Genomic DNA, 15,918 nt, shown 5'->3' with positions numbered 1-15,918 from the left:
AACTCCACTTCCCGGCAAGCATTTCGCCCGCGAGGCTTCCCGATTGGTCAGGCGGGCGGGTGGGCGCGGCGAAAGGGCGAGGGCCGGCCAATCGGCGCTTCCCGGCGTGCCTTGCGAGGGAGCTGTGCGGAGAGTCCGGAGGCGAAGACGTGTCCGCTCCTGGTCCCGGAGGCGAAGGCGAGGGAAGCGGAGCGATGGCGGCGGCGGCGACCCAGGGCGAGGCCGACGAGCTCTTCGACGTCAGGAACAACTTCTACATCGGCGCCTCGCAGGCGGCCATTAACGAAGCGCAGCGAGTCAAGGTCACAGAATAATAATAATAATAATAAATTTCTATTTATACCCCGCCCTTCCCGGTTCAGAAAACCAGGCTCAGGGCGGCTAACAACAAATTTAAACCACTTAATTGATGCAACAAAAAAACAGCATACAATACAGTATAAAACGTGAATAACAATAAATTCGGAATTCAAAAATCAATTTAGGGGGGAAATCTATCCAATAAACATTAGATGATCCCCAGGGCTAGCTGGCAAAATTAGTCCTATTTGGGCCAGCGAGGAGACCAGGGGAGAACTAGCTGTGGGATCCCAGAGCGGGGAATCTTCATAAAAAGAGGGGGAGGGAAGGAAGGGGAATAAAAGATCAGGCTGAATTCAAATTGAAAGCCAGGCGGAATAGCTCTGTCTTACAGGCCCGGCAGAAGGAAATTCAATCCTGCAGGGCCCTAGTCTCCTGGGGCAGAGCATTCCACCAGGTCGGAGCCATCACTGACAAGACCCTGGTGGAGGATAGTCTGGCTTCCTTAGGGCCCGGGATCTCTAAACAATGGTTATTCATCAACCTTAAGGTACTCTGCAGGGCAGACCATAAATACGAGAAGAGCCAGAGATGCCGTGGGGGGGGGGTGTCGGTGGGGATTGATTGCACCTCCCCAGTGGAAAGGGTCCATAATCAGCCTGAGTCCATAATCAGAACAACAACAACCATTATACCCTGGGTTGCCCCAGCCACTCTGGGCAGCCTCCAACGTATATAGGAACATAATGAAACATCACACATAAAAAACCTTCCCTTCAGGTGTCTTCAAAAGGTTTTACAGTTACGTATCTCCTTGACTCGGGGGTTGCAGAACTCCAGACCCTCCAATGACAATAGGGACATCCTAAGGGAAAGTGGGACATTCCAGGATCAATCAGAAACCGGGATGACTTCTGTAAATCCGGGACTGTCCCGCCAAACATATCCTTGAAGCTTCCTGGGAGATAGGACAGGCAAAAGGAGTGAGATAGAGGATGGCATGTCAACAGCCTGCCAAAGGCCTGTTTGTCAAGGGAACGGTGATCAAAATGTGACATTTCTGCTCAAATCCTGCTTGAAGCTTTGGGACATCTGCTTGGCCCAAGCATGGTGGACTAGATGCCCAACCACCCCTGGCCTGAACCAACCGGTTTTTACATTTCTTATATTTCTATTAGACTTTCTTTACAGCTTCCTCTTCTATGTTTCCTCCCACTCCTGCCCGTCAACTCTGCAAATGATTCTACTTCCCCCCTCTTGTTTCTTCAGCCCTCCAGTCCTGACAAAGAGATGGAAAGGGATATCTTCCTGTATCGTGCCTACATTGCCCAGGTGAGGCTTCTGAAAAAAAGGACAGTTTGCCTGCTTCCAGGTTTGCCCAATGCGTGGGTTGAGTTTTGAAATTCCATGTGTGTTTTTTTATAACACCTTGAAAGCAACTGTCTCAGAAACAGCCATGCCTTCTATCTTTCCAAATTCACTTTTGAGACTTCCCATTTCTCCTTTTGTACAGCGAAAATATGGAGTGGTGTTGGATGAAATCAAGCCCAGCTCACCTCCGGAACTCCAAGCTGTGCGGATGTTTGCAGAATACCTTTCTAACGAGAGCCAAAGGTGGGTCTGGGTGCCCAGGCACAGCAGCCTCTCTCCTGGAAAATCAAATTCCTAGGAATGGTGATTGGATTCTAGCATAATATCCAGATTTTAAAATTGCAGCGCACTCTGGAGGACAGGTTGACCCTTAGCATGTAAAAGCTGTCCCCAGTTATCCCTGTTACATATGTAGATAGAAGGAACTTTTGATGAACTTTCCATCAAAAGGAACTTTTTGATGAACTTGATGAACTTTCCATCACGCAGCAATGGAAATCATTAAAAAAACCTAGCTCTTTCCCACTGATATACCGTAAAAATCCTTTGAATTTAGTTATTGCAGAAAAAATATATATAAGTTATGGGTCTCTAAGGGGCAGGAAGATCCTGATCGTTTCCACTCAGTGTGGTGGGATTTTATTTCGTGTAGTTTAGTTTCAAATATCTCTCCCTCTTTCATCTAGAGAATTATGGTTGCCATGATTTTAGATTTGATGTTAATTCATGTGCTTAGCTTTTGTAGGCCCTGCCTCTTGTTGGATATATTATGGGATTATTGTTGTTGGTTTATTTGTCTCTGTGGTTCTATAAGCAATTTGATAAGTAATAAAAACAATTTTTTAAAAAGCCTGGGGAGAGCCTACTGCAAAAGGGGCGCAACCACTGAAAAGTCCCTGCCTTGTGTGGTCCCCTCAGATGAGGTGCATGCAGTGGTAGAAACTCAGGTCTATAAGTTAAGTGCAAAATGGCACCTTAAACCTGGGTTATGGTCGCCACAACAAAATGTCTAGGTGTCATTTTCCCCCCAGTGAAATTTTTATTATTAATCATTTCATTTCTATACCTCTTTATATTTTGGGGGGGAAACCCTTCAAAGTGGTTTATAGCGCATTAAAATATCAAATAAAACAGTACAGAATAAAACAAATTCAAGCTTCAAGGAAAAGATTTCAGATCTTTCTCTAAGTGACATTCTGCCCCATTTTTATTTGCCTACTTAATTTATAGAGCTGCCCCATAGCAGAAGGATTCTAGGAAGGCGGTGGGGTGTAGTGATGAGAGTGTCAGACTAGGACAGGGGTCGGCAACCTGCGGACCATGGGCGACAAGTGGCCCACGGGGGTCGTTTAAACGGCCCACGAGCCATCCCCAAACCAAGGCACCTGCTCAGTGAGTCCCTGTGCACTGCACTAAACTAGTGCAGCACGGAGCAGGACTCGCTTCTGCAGCGCTGGAAATTGAGTCTGCACATGTGCAGACGTGATCCAGCCCACGGAGCGATCTCTGTGGGAGTGAACCGGCCCAGGTGAGGTAAACCTTGCCGGCCCCTGGACCTGGGAGATCAGGGTTCAAATCCCCACTCAGTCATGGAGCTTTCTGGGTGACCTTGTGAGTCAGTCACAGCCTCTGTGTTGATGTAGGGATTAGCTGAGGAGGGGTGTTGGTGAACAATGGACCCCTTGGATAAAAAGGTAGGAGATAAATGCAATGAATAAGCTCTTCTGCTTACTTGCTTAAGAAAGCTGGAGGGGCCAGCCAGATGGAGAACTCCACGTGGTCACAGCTGGCCTTGTGCCGCTTGGGGAATTTCTAACACTAGGCGTTTAGCAAGGGGCCTGTGAAAAGGACTGCAGGATCCAGGGATCATGTGGGGAGAGGCATTCACAGGTGTGCTTGCAAATGGTGGTTTTTGCCATTAACTGTGGTCTTCAAAGACACCCTGGGGCAACTCCCAGGTGAGAGCTGGGAGTGGAGGGGTCTGGGCTGCTTCCATTTCCTGATGCTTACTTTAGTGGCATTCCTCTCTCTCCCCACCCTGGGCCCTGTGTCAAAAGAGATGCGATTGTGGCTGAACTGGACAAGAAGATGGCTAAGAGCATTGATGTCACTCACAACACTTTCCTTCTTATGGCGGCCTCAGTCTACTTCCACGACCAGAACCTGGATGCAGCATTGCGGACCTTGCACCAGGGGGACAGCTTAGAGGGGTGAGTGGAATTGAGTTGTTGTGGTGGCGGCTTTTTTTCTTGGCTTATAGCACAAACAGGGGGTACCCCCGAACTGTGCTATCTGACCTTTATGAGAACAACTGTTGATGAATTGGTGCCTGAGTTTGATTTCCCCATCCTCATCCTTCCTTGTGCCTTTTTCCTTGTGTGTGTGTCTTTTTAGATTGTAAGCCTGTGGGCCCAGAGCATCTTGTTTCAATTGAATGCATGTCAGCCACTCTGTGGGAGCCTTTTTGGTTGAAGAGCCAGAACAAATGGTCGAAACAAAACTGCGGCCAGGGCTTCTCCTGGAGAGTGGCTCCTTCCGTATTTTGAGGAACTGATAGCCAACCACATTCAAAGAGTTGCACTGAGTTGACTAATGCTTGCTCTGCTTGTAGTAGATGTGCTGAACTGTGTACACATGGCTAAGTTAGGTCTGCTAATTTCAGTGGGGCTACTCTTGAATAGGTATTGCTCAGGACTGCAATTCCTCAAGGACCACCTCTTTCCATATGAACCTACCTGGACCCTGAGATTATCTTCTGGGGCCTTTCTTCATGTGCCTCAACCACAAGAGGTCTGGAGGGTGGTAACATGAGAACGGGCTTTTTCTGCAGTGGCTCCTCTTCAGCTGGCACCTTCATTATTCACCTTTAGGTGCCAGGCAAAAACCTTCTTCTTCAACCAGGCCTTTGGCTGATTGCCATCCAACGCCCTTTTAAAATGTGTCATGGGAGGGGGGGGATTATTGTTATGGGAGAGGGGATTATTTTTGCTATGTATTTTGTGTTTTTATATTGAGAACCACCCTGAGACTTGCCGGTGTAGGGCGGTACACAAATTTAATACTGATACTAATAGCAAAATCGGACTAACATACAGCCCATTGAAATTAATTGAACTAAGTTAGGTTCTATTTGCACTGAACATTTAAAGCATTATCTTTTAAACTGCAAATAATACCAGGAACTGTAGTTTTCTAAGGCTGCTGAGAGTTAAGAGAGTTATAATTATTGGAATGTTTTAACAACCAATCCTTCTTCCCTGGGAACTGTAGCTCTGGGAGAGGATTTGGGGGTGTCTCCTAACAGCTCTTGGCATCCTAATCAAACAACATTTCCCAGGATTCTTTGGGCACTAAGCCCACGAGTCTTTCAGACGTTAAGAACTTGGCTCTTGTCTGACCAAAGGTCCACAGGCAGCAAACTCACAGGTGCAAGTTCCTAAAACTCTCCTTTCTCTCGTTCCCTCTAGCATGGCAATGACCATTCAGATCCTTCTGAAACTGGATCGCCTGGATCTGGCCCGGTAAGTTTCCCCAGAACCGGAGTTGCTTTTGGCACCAGCCGGCTTCTGTCTGTCCGTCTGTCCATCCCCTCGTCCACCTCCTCCTGCATGTGTGGTACAGTGCAAAAGCAGCCACAGAAAGCTTGGCTCTCTCACACATAAGCGAGGTCCAGTTTGGAGCCACATGATTGGAGTCCTCTGCCCTCAGAAATGTACTGGGAGCCAATGAAGATCCTTTGGGACCGGGGTTATATGGTCCCAGTCACCAGTCTAGCTGCTGCATTCTGGATTCGTTGTTGTTTCCAAGTCACCTTCAAAGGTAGCCCCATGGAGAGCGCATGGCAGTAGTCCAAGCAGGAGATAACCACTCCGGCGAGACAGGCAGAGTCTCAGCCGGCATACCAGCTGCAGCTGGTAGACTTTCTCAATAGTCACGCCTGCCTGGTTCCATCTAACCTCACTTTTCTCAGGGAGGGAACCGCCAGAAGGCCCTCAGAGCTGGACCTCCATGTCTGGGCTGAACAATGGGGGTGGAGATGCTCCTTCAGGTACACAGGGCTGAGGCCATTTAGGGCTTTAAATGCCAGCACCAACACTTTGAATTGTGCTCAGAAATGTACTGGGAGCCAATGAAGATCCTTTGGGACCGGGGTTATATGGTCCCAGTCACCAGTCTAGCTGCTGCATTCTGGATTCGTTGTTGTTTCCAAGTCACCTTCAAAGGTAGCCCCATGGAGAGCGCATGGCAGTAGTCCAAGCAGGAGATAACCACTCCGGCGAGACAGGCAGAGTCTCAGCCGGCATACCAGCTGCAGCTGGTAGACATCTGCCCTGGGCCATCCCTAACCATTGGGGAAGGACTATAGGTCAACTGCAGAGCCTTGGTCCAAAGGTCCCAGCTTCAGGCCCCCACCGGCATCTCCAGGCAGGGCTGGGAGAGAGTCTCTGCCGGTCAGTGTAGACCAAGGGTCAGCAAAAATTTTTAGCCGCGGGCAGGTCCACTTTCCCTCAGACTTTGTGATGGGCCAGAGAAGCGGCACGGAGGGGGGAGCTGGAAGAAGAGCCGAGGGGGGCAACTAGTCCTCTTCCCCAGCCCCAGCTGCTGCGTTTACCTTCCCTGGGGCTGCCACCACTGCTGCTGCTGCTTCTTGTGGGTAGGCAGAGCGAGCTGGTCTGCTCCGTTCTCTGGCCTACAGGAGCACCAGGGCGGAGGGAAGATGAGCGGTGCAAAACGGCTGGCTCCGGAGAGGGGCTGCAAAGATGGCTCTCAGCCAGCTCAGCCCAGCCACTTTCCTCCTCTAGGCAGGGCAGGGAGAAGCCAGGAGGAGGGAGGGAGGAGGCGCAGCAGCGGTGTGTGTGTGTGTGTGGGGAATGGAATGGCTCAGGGGGAAAAATGGTGCAGTCCAAACGAACAGAATCCCCACATTGATCCACGGACAGTCCGCGGGCCGGATCCTGAAGGCAATTGGGCCTGATCCGGCCCGCGGGCCTTAGTTTGCCGACCCCTGCTGTAGGCAGTACTGAGCTACGTGGATTAAATTGTCTGGTTCAGGATAAGGCAGCTTCCTATGTTTAAATTATCTTTTTTTGCTGTGGACCATGAGGACTAGAATCTTTGTATGTCTTTATGGGAAAGAACACTGCTGAGTGTTACAGAACCTGTGTTGCCTGCAGAAGTCCCAGGTTCTATCTCCAGTAACATTCTCTCTCCCTCCAGGAAGGAGCTGAAGAAGATGCAGGAGCAAGACGAAGATGCGACTCTGACCCAGCTGGCGACGGCTTGGGTGAATCTTGCCCTGGTGGGTACCATATTGTGCATTCCTGTGCCAAGGGTGAAGCCAAGTCATTCTGTCATTTTTTTATTAAAACATGGACATGGCCTAGCAGCCCCCTCCCCCGAAAAAGGCTTCAAGATAGGGAATGGAGAGACTCCCTTAGGAAGAAAGTTTACAGTGTTTTGGACTTTTTAGTTCAGAGAAAAGGTGATAAAGAGAGGCATGGCAGAAGGGGACAAAATTACACACGGCATGAAGACCGTGGAGAGTGGAAGGTTTTCCTCCCTCTTTCATAACGCCAGAACTTGTGGTCATCCAGCAAAGCTGAACGTTGGAAGATCCAGGACAGACAAGAGGAAGTACCATTGTTAACCTGTGGTACTCCCTGCCACAGGAAGTGGTGATCACCACCAACCTAGATGGCTTTTAAAAGAGAATTGGAGAAATTCATGGAGGAAAAAGCTACTGATGGCTCCTAGCCAGGGTGGCTCTGCTCTGCTCCCATGGCTGGAGGCAGTCATGCGCCTGAATACCAGTTGCTGGAAACCCCAAAGAGGGACGGTGCTCTTGTGATCTGGTCCGGCTTGCGGGTTTCCCATTTGGAGCATCCGGTTGGCTGCTGTGAGAACAGGGCGCCGGGCTCGGTGGGCCCTTCTCCTGTTCTTCACCATGGCTAGGGAGCATCATGCCTAGGCGAAAAACAATGCTGTCCAGGGTTGTAAAGACTGCGGAGAGAATAATTGGGTGCACTCTCCCCACCTTGGATCAAATCTAAGTTTCCAGGTGCCATAAGAAAGCTGCAGAGATAGCACAGGATAGTGCGCACCCCGGAAATGATCTCTTTCAGCTTCTGCCTTCTGGAAGAAGGTCCAGGGTTATAAAGACTAGGACTAGCCACCTGAGAAACACTTTCTACACAAATGAAATTTTGGTTTTAAACAGTGTAAGGAAGTCTCTGTGGGAGTATATTGTATTCAATTATGGGATATCAGAGTTTTTAGGGGGCTAACCAGGCTGGGATAGCAGGCTTGTTGGTTTTTGAATGCCTGGTGTAGATTTTTTCAATTTCATTGTTCTGTATGGGACAATGAAAATAAAGATTATCATATCATATCGTCCACATGTAGCCCTCCAGGCCTCTCCGCTGGCCCTGGTTTGCAACATCCTTGGAAGGTTTTGTTTATTTTATTTATGAAGGGTTATTGTTTTGTTGTTTCGGTTAAATTATTTACCTGTGTTTTATTCTGTGAACTACCCTGCGATCTTTTGATGAAGGGCAGTTTGTAAGTATAATAAATAGAAATAGTGAAAAAAATGGCCTGGCTGGAAAAGTGTCGTCAGAACCCTTGCTGGACAGAGTAGTAGAGTAAGGGGCATATGCGGGAATGTGTAGGCCCTCTGGCTGGAGAAAGGCTTGAGGTGGCATCTCCGCTTGTGACTCTTTCTTTGCAGGGCGGCGAGAAGTTGCAGGAAGCCTATTACATCTTCCAGGAGATGTCTGAGAAGTGGTCGCCCACCCTCTTGCTCCTCAACGGCCAAGCCGCTTGCTACATGGGCCAGGGCAAGTGGGATGATGCCGAGGGGGTTCTCCAGGAGGCTCTGGACAAGGTGAGGGACCCCCCTGCGCTCCAAGAGCCTCTGAGATCCCCACCTCGGAGGTGGTCAGTGCAGCAGCGGCTGTTCCCCATTGGAACTGGTAGGGTGGGAGCCAGGGAGCCCCAACGGCCGATGTGACCAACCAGAGGCAGAGCCGACGCATTCCAGTTTTGGTCCTGTCCTCTGCTCAATGAGGACTAGAACACTGGGACTTACGAGGTTGTCTCACCCCATCAGCAGAGCTGCTCCTGTTACAGGTGCTACATAACACCTGCTCCACATTCAGGGTGGCAGCTCCTAAAATTTGGAACTCCCTACCAATTGAATTCAGGCAGGGAGACTCAGCCCCGTGTGGATTGCATCTGGCATATTCTGCGGCCCAAGCAGGCTTTGTGCCACCAGCTCAGGTGCGAGACAAATTAATCAGCTGGCCTGGTGATGAGGTGTCCCCCCTTCTTAGAATCGCAGAATGGAAAGAAACCCCCGCAAGGGTCATCCAGTCCAAGCTCTGCAATGCAGGAATCTCGGCTAAAGGTTCCCCCCCCCCCACAGGTGGCCTGCCAATCTCTGCTTAAAAACCTCCAAGGAAGCAGAGTCTGCCACCCTCTGAGGGAGTCAAGCAGCTCTTACCCCCAGAAAGCCGAGTTGGAAACTCCTTTCTTGTGATTTGAATCTCTCAGTTCAGATCCCGCCCTCTGAAGCAGCAGAAGACAAGCGGCTCCGGCTCCTTTAGCGTTGACTTCTCTTTTTCTACAGGACAGCAGCCATCCTGAAACCCTGATCAACTTTGTCGTCCTCTCGCAGCACTTGGGGAAGCCTCCAGAGGTGAGGGCCGCCTCCTCTTTTTTCAGGCCTGGCGGGGGGAGGGGGGTCTCTGCAACCCGCCAGACTCCAACTCCCATCATCCCCAGCAGCGGTCGGGAGTCCAGCCGCACCAGGAGGGGTGCAGATGCTCCCCTTCCATATCTGAAAACTAGCATTCCCTCTGCCTGTTTCTGGCTTCATGGCACCTTCTGTGCTTCCCACCTGCTCCAAAATCTGTGCTTCCTTTTCTTTCCAGCTACAATCTGGGGTGGGGGAGACATTTGCACCAAGTGAAGCTTCCCAGCTGAGACCTTAGTGGGATTTCTTTTTTTTAAGACCTTGCATTAAAAAGCATACAAAGTGAGAAGCTTCTGTCCCCAACCCCTTGCCTTCTTCCCTCTCCACTGCCCTTCATCTAGGAAAATCAGTGCCCACCCCCATCTCTCCTTCTCCCTCCCTTTTTAAGGATATTCCCCTCCCCTAAATATTTGCTTGTGTTAATCTGGATTTCCTACACTTAGTGGAAAAGACCAGAGGGTATTCTTTGGTTTCATGTTGGTGCTTATTATTGTTTTATTCTTATTCTTATTTATTCTTATTATTATTTCATGAAATGATTGTGGAAAAACCTCAAAGTGATTTATAAAATGGAAAACTTCTAGTTGCTTGTTACTCAAAGCTCTCCAAGCGACCTGCAGCGGATTTTTTAATGTTACCATACAGAAACATGCATTAGATTTTAAAGAACACATTTTTATATTAAAAAACTTAAAACAGAGTTACATAATAAATAAAACTCTTTCCTTCCAGAGGGTGAATTTGCTTCTGAGTAGGATGCAGCTTCTGTCCAGCTCTTAAATTTTCATGAGCATCAATAAAGTCATTTATGGAAAGTGTCATTCCATGGTGTTCCTGGTGCGTGAAAGCCATGCTCCGTGGATTCTGCATGTTGAATAAAATGCAACCATGGGGCTCCTCATTCCCCTACGATGTTCATGCTTTAAGGTGGTTAATTTGTCCATGAGCGTCAAGCCCCAGGCATGTGAGACCTGAGCTTCAAAAAAGGTCTCTGCTGAGAGATCTCGACTGTCTGGCGATGACTAGCTTTGCAGCTGTTCTCAGGTGCATGATTAAATCTTGCTTTGTTGAGCTGTGAAACTCTGGAGAGATGTGTAGCTGTGCCTTTGGGTCCATAGGGACAATTTGCTCCATAACTGTTAACAGCAGCAGGAATTTCTGCCAGCCCCAAAGAGCAAAATGTCACAATCCCATCCCATGGAAAGCCCCCCACCTGTGCCATTTTCTCCCCTCCTGGCGACTGCTTTACTCTTCTTTTGTCTGACTCTCCTTCTTCCTCCCTTTGAGGTCACCAACCGTTACCTGTCGCAGCTGAAAGATGCCCACCGACATCACCCCTTTATCAAGGAACACCAGACCAAGGTAAGAGGACCGTCTCTTCTCTTCTGTTCACCCGGCCCGGGGTGGGCTGGGGATCATAGGATCATAGAACTGCAGAGTCGGAAGGGACCCCAAGGGTCATCCAGTCCAACCCCTTGCAGTGCAGGAACCTCAGCTAAAGCCTTCATGACAGATGGCCATCCAAGGATGTAAGAACAAAGACAGAGCTTTTCAGCCCAGGGTTTCCTCAACTTGGTTCTCCAGCTGTTGTTGGACTACGACTCCCACCATCCCTATTTAGCAGACCTAGTGGCCAGGGATGATGGGAACTGTAGTCTGGAAACAGCTGGGGACCCAAGTTGGGGAAATGCTGTCTTGGACCTACCAGAAGTTGACTTGCCCCCCATGAGAGCAGTGGGTGGGCATGTCATTAGATATTTGGCCTAACAGAAAAGCCTCTGGCTTTTTGATAAATGAAATCTTAAATAGTTTTTTCAGCTCCTCATATACCTCATTCCAAAATTCCCAGAGATAAGAAAAATGTATTCCTTTACGCAACAGCAGCAGCCAGAATATTGATCGCAAAGAATTGGAAGGGGGAGAAAATCCCATCATTATCAGAATGGCAAAGCAAACTCTGTGAGTTTGTGGAAATGGCAAAATTGACGGCAACTATTAAAGGTAAAGGTACCCCTGCCCATACGGGCCAGTCTTGACAGACTCTGGGGTTGTGCGCCCATCTCACTTAAGAGGCCAGGGGCCAGCGCTGTCCGGAGACACTTCCGGGTCACGTGGCCAGCGTGACATCGCTGCTCTGGCGAGCCAGAGCCGCACACGGAAACGCCGTTTACCTTCCCGCTGGTAAGCGGTCCCTATTTATCTACTTGCACCCGGACGTGCTTTCGAACATTAGAGGCCATTCAAATCAGAGAATAATTAAAGAGTGGGAGGAGTGAAGGAATACATGAAAAAATATGGTTCCGGAACTGGAATATTAATACATAATGTGTAAAACATGCAGGGGTAAGCAAGGAAATAATAAAAGAATCAGTTGAATAATTATTAAACTACAACAACACAACAAGATGGAAGAAGTTAAAAAAATATTGAGATCACACCTGGGTGAAGGGGAGTGGGGGGTATAGGGGAATTTATAAAAATGTCTAATATATTTCTAATTGCATTGCATTTATATATAGCAAAGGGAAGTCTATAGCAATTAGGTATGTTTTAATCTAGTCAACTGTGTAATAGGCTTATGTTACAAAACGAATATGGATTTTGAATTTCATGTTTGTAATTCTTTTTTGGTTTCGGAATAAAGTTAAAAAAGAGAGAGAGAGAGAGAGCAGTGGGTGGGCAGCCCCCCCCCCCCCCACTTTCACAAGGATGTGCTTCAGGAGACTTGATTCCATGCAGGGCATAAACTGTGGAAGGCGGAGGCAGCGACGGCCACCAACCGGGATGGCCTTCAAAGAGAATTAGACAAATTCATTGATGGCCACGATCCCCAATGGCCTGGCTCTGCCTCGACGGTGGGAGGCAGCCGTGCTCCTGGATCCCCGTAGCTGGAAGCTGCAGGAGTGGAGAGTTGCTCTCGTGCTCTCGTCCTACTGGCAGATTTCTGGTTTGGGTGTGGTTCACACAGAGAGGCGAGCAACAGCCTCCTCTTTTGTGCCAGGCAATTCTGCTACCTCCAGTCACGTGGAGGTGAAAATTCTGGCCCCAAGCAGAGACTGATTGAGAATGCCGGAAGGGTAGATCATGCAGAGACGCAACAGGCACAATGTTCTGTGGATGGGCACTTTTTTTGGGGGGGGGATGGGTGTTCTCTGGAGCCTTGAACAACTTACTTCTCCCAGCGCACCGTGCGTGATCACTGCGCAAATGGCACCCTCTCGTCAGGTCCACGTTTCTATGATTCTGGGTCTGTTTCAATCAAGGTTTCATCCCCTTGTAATTCTTCCTTCTGCTTTGTCTGTCTCTTTGCCTTGAAGGAGAATGACTTTGACCGCCTGGCTTTGCAGTATGCACCAAGCGCCTAAACTGGCCGGGGGCAAGGAAGCTCCGGATGGCAATGTCTTGCAGAGCAGGATTCTGTGTGCTGGAATCACCGCTTCTTCTGAAACCTGAAACCGGTCCTCCCCACGCGGGTCCGCCTTGGGACAGCATCGAAACCCCAAAACATTTTTTGCCCTGTGCTATGCAGAAAAGAGATTTCTGCAGACTGTAGTTCGAAACATTCCCAATAAAACCTCTGCTAGATTTAACTACCTGGCTCTTTCTGATTGTGAAAACCTTAATTCGCCTTTGGACTAGGGCAGCCCAGGACCGTCAACGTGGAGATGAACCTGGGGCTAAGCTGAAATCACTTCCCTGCTCTGGAGTTCACCTTCGTGGGAGCCCAGTGATATTGACAGGAGGTTTGTTTTGTGGGCCCCCAGACCAGAAGGACTTCATCTGGCCGGTTCCCCCTAGGGCGGCTCCTCTCCTCGACTCAACTCCAAGCCCCTGCTTTTGAGTACTTCCAGCTGCCCATTACAGAGTGGAGCCCTATTTCCTGCCCAGGCAGAGAGAAGCGTGCTTTGGGAGGATGTACAACCAACAAAACCTCTGGCTTTTGGTGTAGCCCAAATCTCTCACTCTGTACAATGGGGCCCTTTGCTGCTTTTGCCTGGGGCCTTACGCACACTGGCATGCAACCCCCCCAAGGTGGAAATTCGGATCATGTCACCCTGAAAAGGTTTCCTCACACCTAGGAATAAAAGAACCATTTCCTGACTCTTGGGTTTTCCTTTACTTTTTATTTATTAGTAGATACCAAATGAAGTGTGTTTTGGGGGGGGTCATCTTGAAGCTCTGGCAAAAATGGGGCACCCCTTTCAAGATTGGGGACATGCCTAGAGATTTTGTTTGGTTTTTTAAATAATAATATTTTACCCCTTTTCCGTATAGAAAGTTGCATTTATTACTCAACAGTTATATTCCAATTCAACAGAACTAGTGACTTCCCACTCGCCCAACATCGATGTTTACATACAATGGCATTTTATGGTCCTGTCTTATCTAATTTCACCCTAACATGTTTCTTAATATGTTCTGCTGTTTTCCTGCTCTCCAAACACCGCTGTGGCTTTCACTTATGAGAAACAACTTTTTATATAGACCAGAAAAGTCTCTTTTGAAATATTCAAAATTTGTATCTCTTATCAGTGCTATCAATCTTCCCATCTCTGCATGTTCCAAGATTTTGTTTGATTTTGTGAGTGTTAGGGAGCCCATAATGCAGCAAGGTTTTAGAAGGACGTTACTTGTTGTTTACTGTTGTAACAGTTGTTTTCTCAAAATTTATTTGCTGTACCATGAAAATAAATAAAACAGTATGAAAAATGAAAAAGAAATAAGTAGTGTTGGGAAGGTGGCCTTCAATTCAATCAGATCTCACAAAAATCTTGATGCCTTTTTTCCCCAGGGTAAGCTGCTCAAAAGACTCAAACCATGTTCTCGAGGCCTTGGGCAGCTCCTGCGCAGAAGTACAGCCAGCCAAGATGCATGGGCATTTTCCTGTTGAGAAGCTCCTTTCTGCCAAAAATTGCACTTGCTATTCAAAGTGGGAGGGAGGGCGAAGCCTTTGCCCTGCTGGGGTGAGCCCTTTGGGGGCTCTCCCATACAGAGACCAGAATTGGAGGTGGTTCAGGATTTGAACCCAGAACCTTCCACTGCCTTTCATGAAATTGAAACCTCTTGCTTGTCCCACACAAGGTAGACTTGCTCTTTGTGGAAATAATATGTCCAGGCCCTTCCATACCCTCCAACATTTCTCCGATGAAAATATGGACGTCCTATTGCATAATAATAATAATAATTTTACTAGTTGCTGTGGTCAGTCTGGGTAGCTTCCAACATATATGAAAACATAATAAAATTTTAAACATTAAAAAACTTCTCTTTACAGGGCTGCCTTCAGATGTCTTCTAAAGGTTGTATAGTTACCCCTCGGCTCGGGGGTTGCATAACTCCAGGCCCTCCCACATTTCTCCGATGAAAATAGGGATGTCCTAAGGAAAAGCGGGAGATTCCCGGATCAAATCAGAAACTGGAGCAGCTTCTGTCAATCCAGGACTGTCCCTGGAAAAGAGGCACCTGGAGAATCTTTGCAAAACTAGCTGAGGTTGCAAACCAAATCTTCTCGTGGTGGACTTTCTCTCTTCCTCCCTCCTTCCTCGTGCTCTTTCAAAGCTGTGTTTGAGGTGCAGGGGTTAGAGCTTGCCTTAATGCCGTGGCCCCCACTGCAGCGGGGGGGGGGAACATTGTGTAAGGTGGTGGGGAGCTTTTTCAGCTCCCCCCGCTGTCAGGCCGCGGTGTCCTGTGCGGCACATGCAACATTTCTGAATGAGGCCCTTTGTCCTTTCCCGGGGAAAGCTGTTCCCAGGCAGAAGCCCTGTGGATGGGGAGGGGGGGCCGAATGAAGGTCTCCTTTGTCTAGCGGTTGTGTAGGAGGGGAGAGAGCTTTCTTTAAAGAAAGGCAGGCTTGTGTGGGTGTGGGTGTCTCAGCGCCTCTAGACCCCTGCATGGGGGTTTGGAAACAATGGCCAGACTCTGAACGGCCTGAACAAAGGCGATAGGGCCGCTGACCCCATTCCATTATTTTATTTCTCCCTCTCCCCACACCCTGCATCACTCTTGGGGTTGGGCAGCAAGAAGTGGGGGATATTTTCCTCCCCAGCTGGTTCTCTGGATGTGCTTTGAAACCTGAAAGAGGTTGGCCAGCCCCTGCCACCCAACAGCCTCTTCGCACAACAGCGTCAGCCCAACAGTTGTAGAATCAGAGAGTTGGAAGGGACCCCCAGTGGTCATCTAGTCCAAGCCACGTCCAAAATGTGCCAGTTGATGGGCACTGCCATTCAAATGGTGTGTTTGTACTGTGTCTTGTGATGGGTTATGTGGGGTGGGGCTTACCTGCCCCCCCATATTTTATTCAAGTTGGCACCACTGCTTCCAACTCCTCCTCCCTCCCCATCACTTTTCCTCTAGTGCTGTGTCTTTTTAGAGTGTTGCTCCTGTGATTTGTAAAGTGTTCTGGGTGCCTCTTTTGGGGGTGGGGGCCGAAGAGCCGCATGATAAAAAAGTTATAAAAGGTAAAGGGGACCCCTGACCATTAGGTCCAGTCGTGG

The 15,918-nt window shown here is 48.7% G+C and overlaps 1 protein-coding gene across 1 annotated transcript; it reads left to right on the top strand.

The window, feature by feature from the left end:
• Nucleotides 1–124: 124 nt before the first annotated feature.
• Nucleotides 125–13,014, top strand: COPE (COPI coat complex subunit epsilon). Its single transcript, XM_079960896.1, has 10 exons — nucleotides 125–302; nucleotides 1,570–1,632; nucleotides 1,814–1,914; nucleotides 3,729–3,881; nucleotides 5,139–5,192; nucleotides 6,889–6,970; nucleotides 8,399–8,554; nucleotides 9,299–9,367; nucleotides 10,712–10,786; nucleotides 12,742–13,014. Exons 1-10 carry the CDS (start codon nucleotides 195–197, stop codon nucleotides 12,787–12,789), a joined length of 909 nt encoding a protein of 302 aa, XP_079817022.1. The 5' UTR covers nucleotides 125–194; the 3' UTR covers nucleotides 12,790–13,014.
• Nucleotides 13,015–15,918: the final 2,904 nt, after the last annotated feature.

Source organism: Podarcis cretensis, assembly GCF_951804945.1.
Source record: "Podarcis cretensis genome assembly, chromosome: 18".
NCBI classification, from domain to species: Eukaryota; Metazoa; Chordata; class Lepidosauria; order Squamata; family Lacertidae; genus Podarcis; species Podarcis cretensis.
The sequence above is the reverse complement of the archived record's forward strand: the minus strand, read 5'-3'. Positions and strand labels throughout refer to the sequence as shown.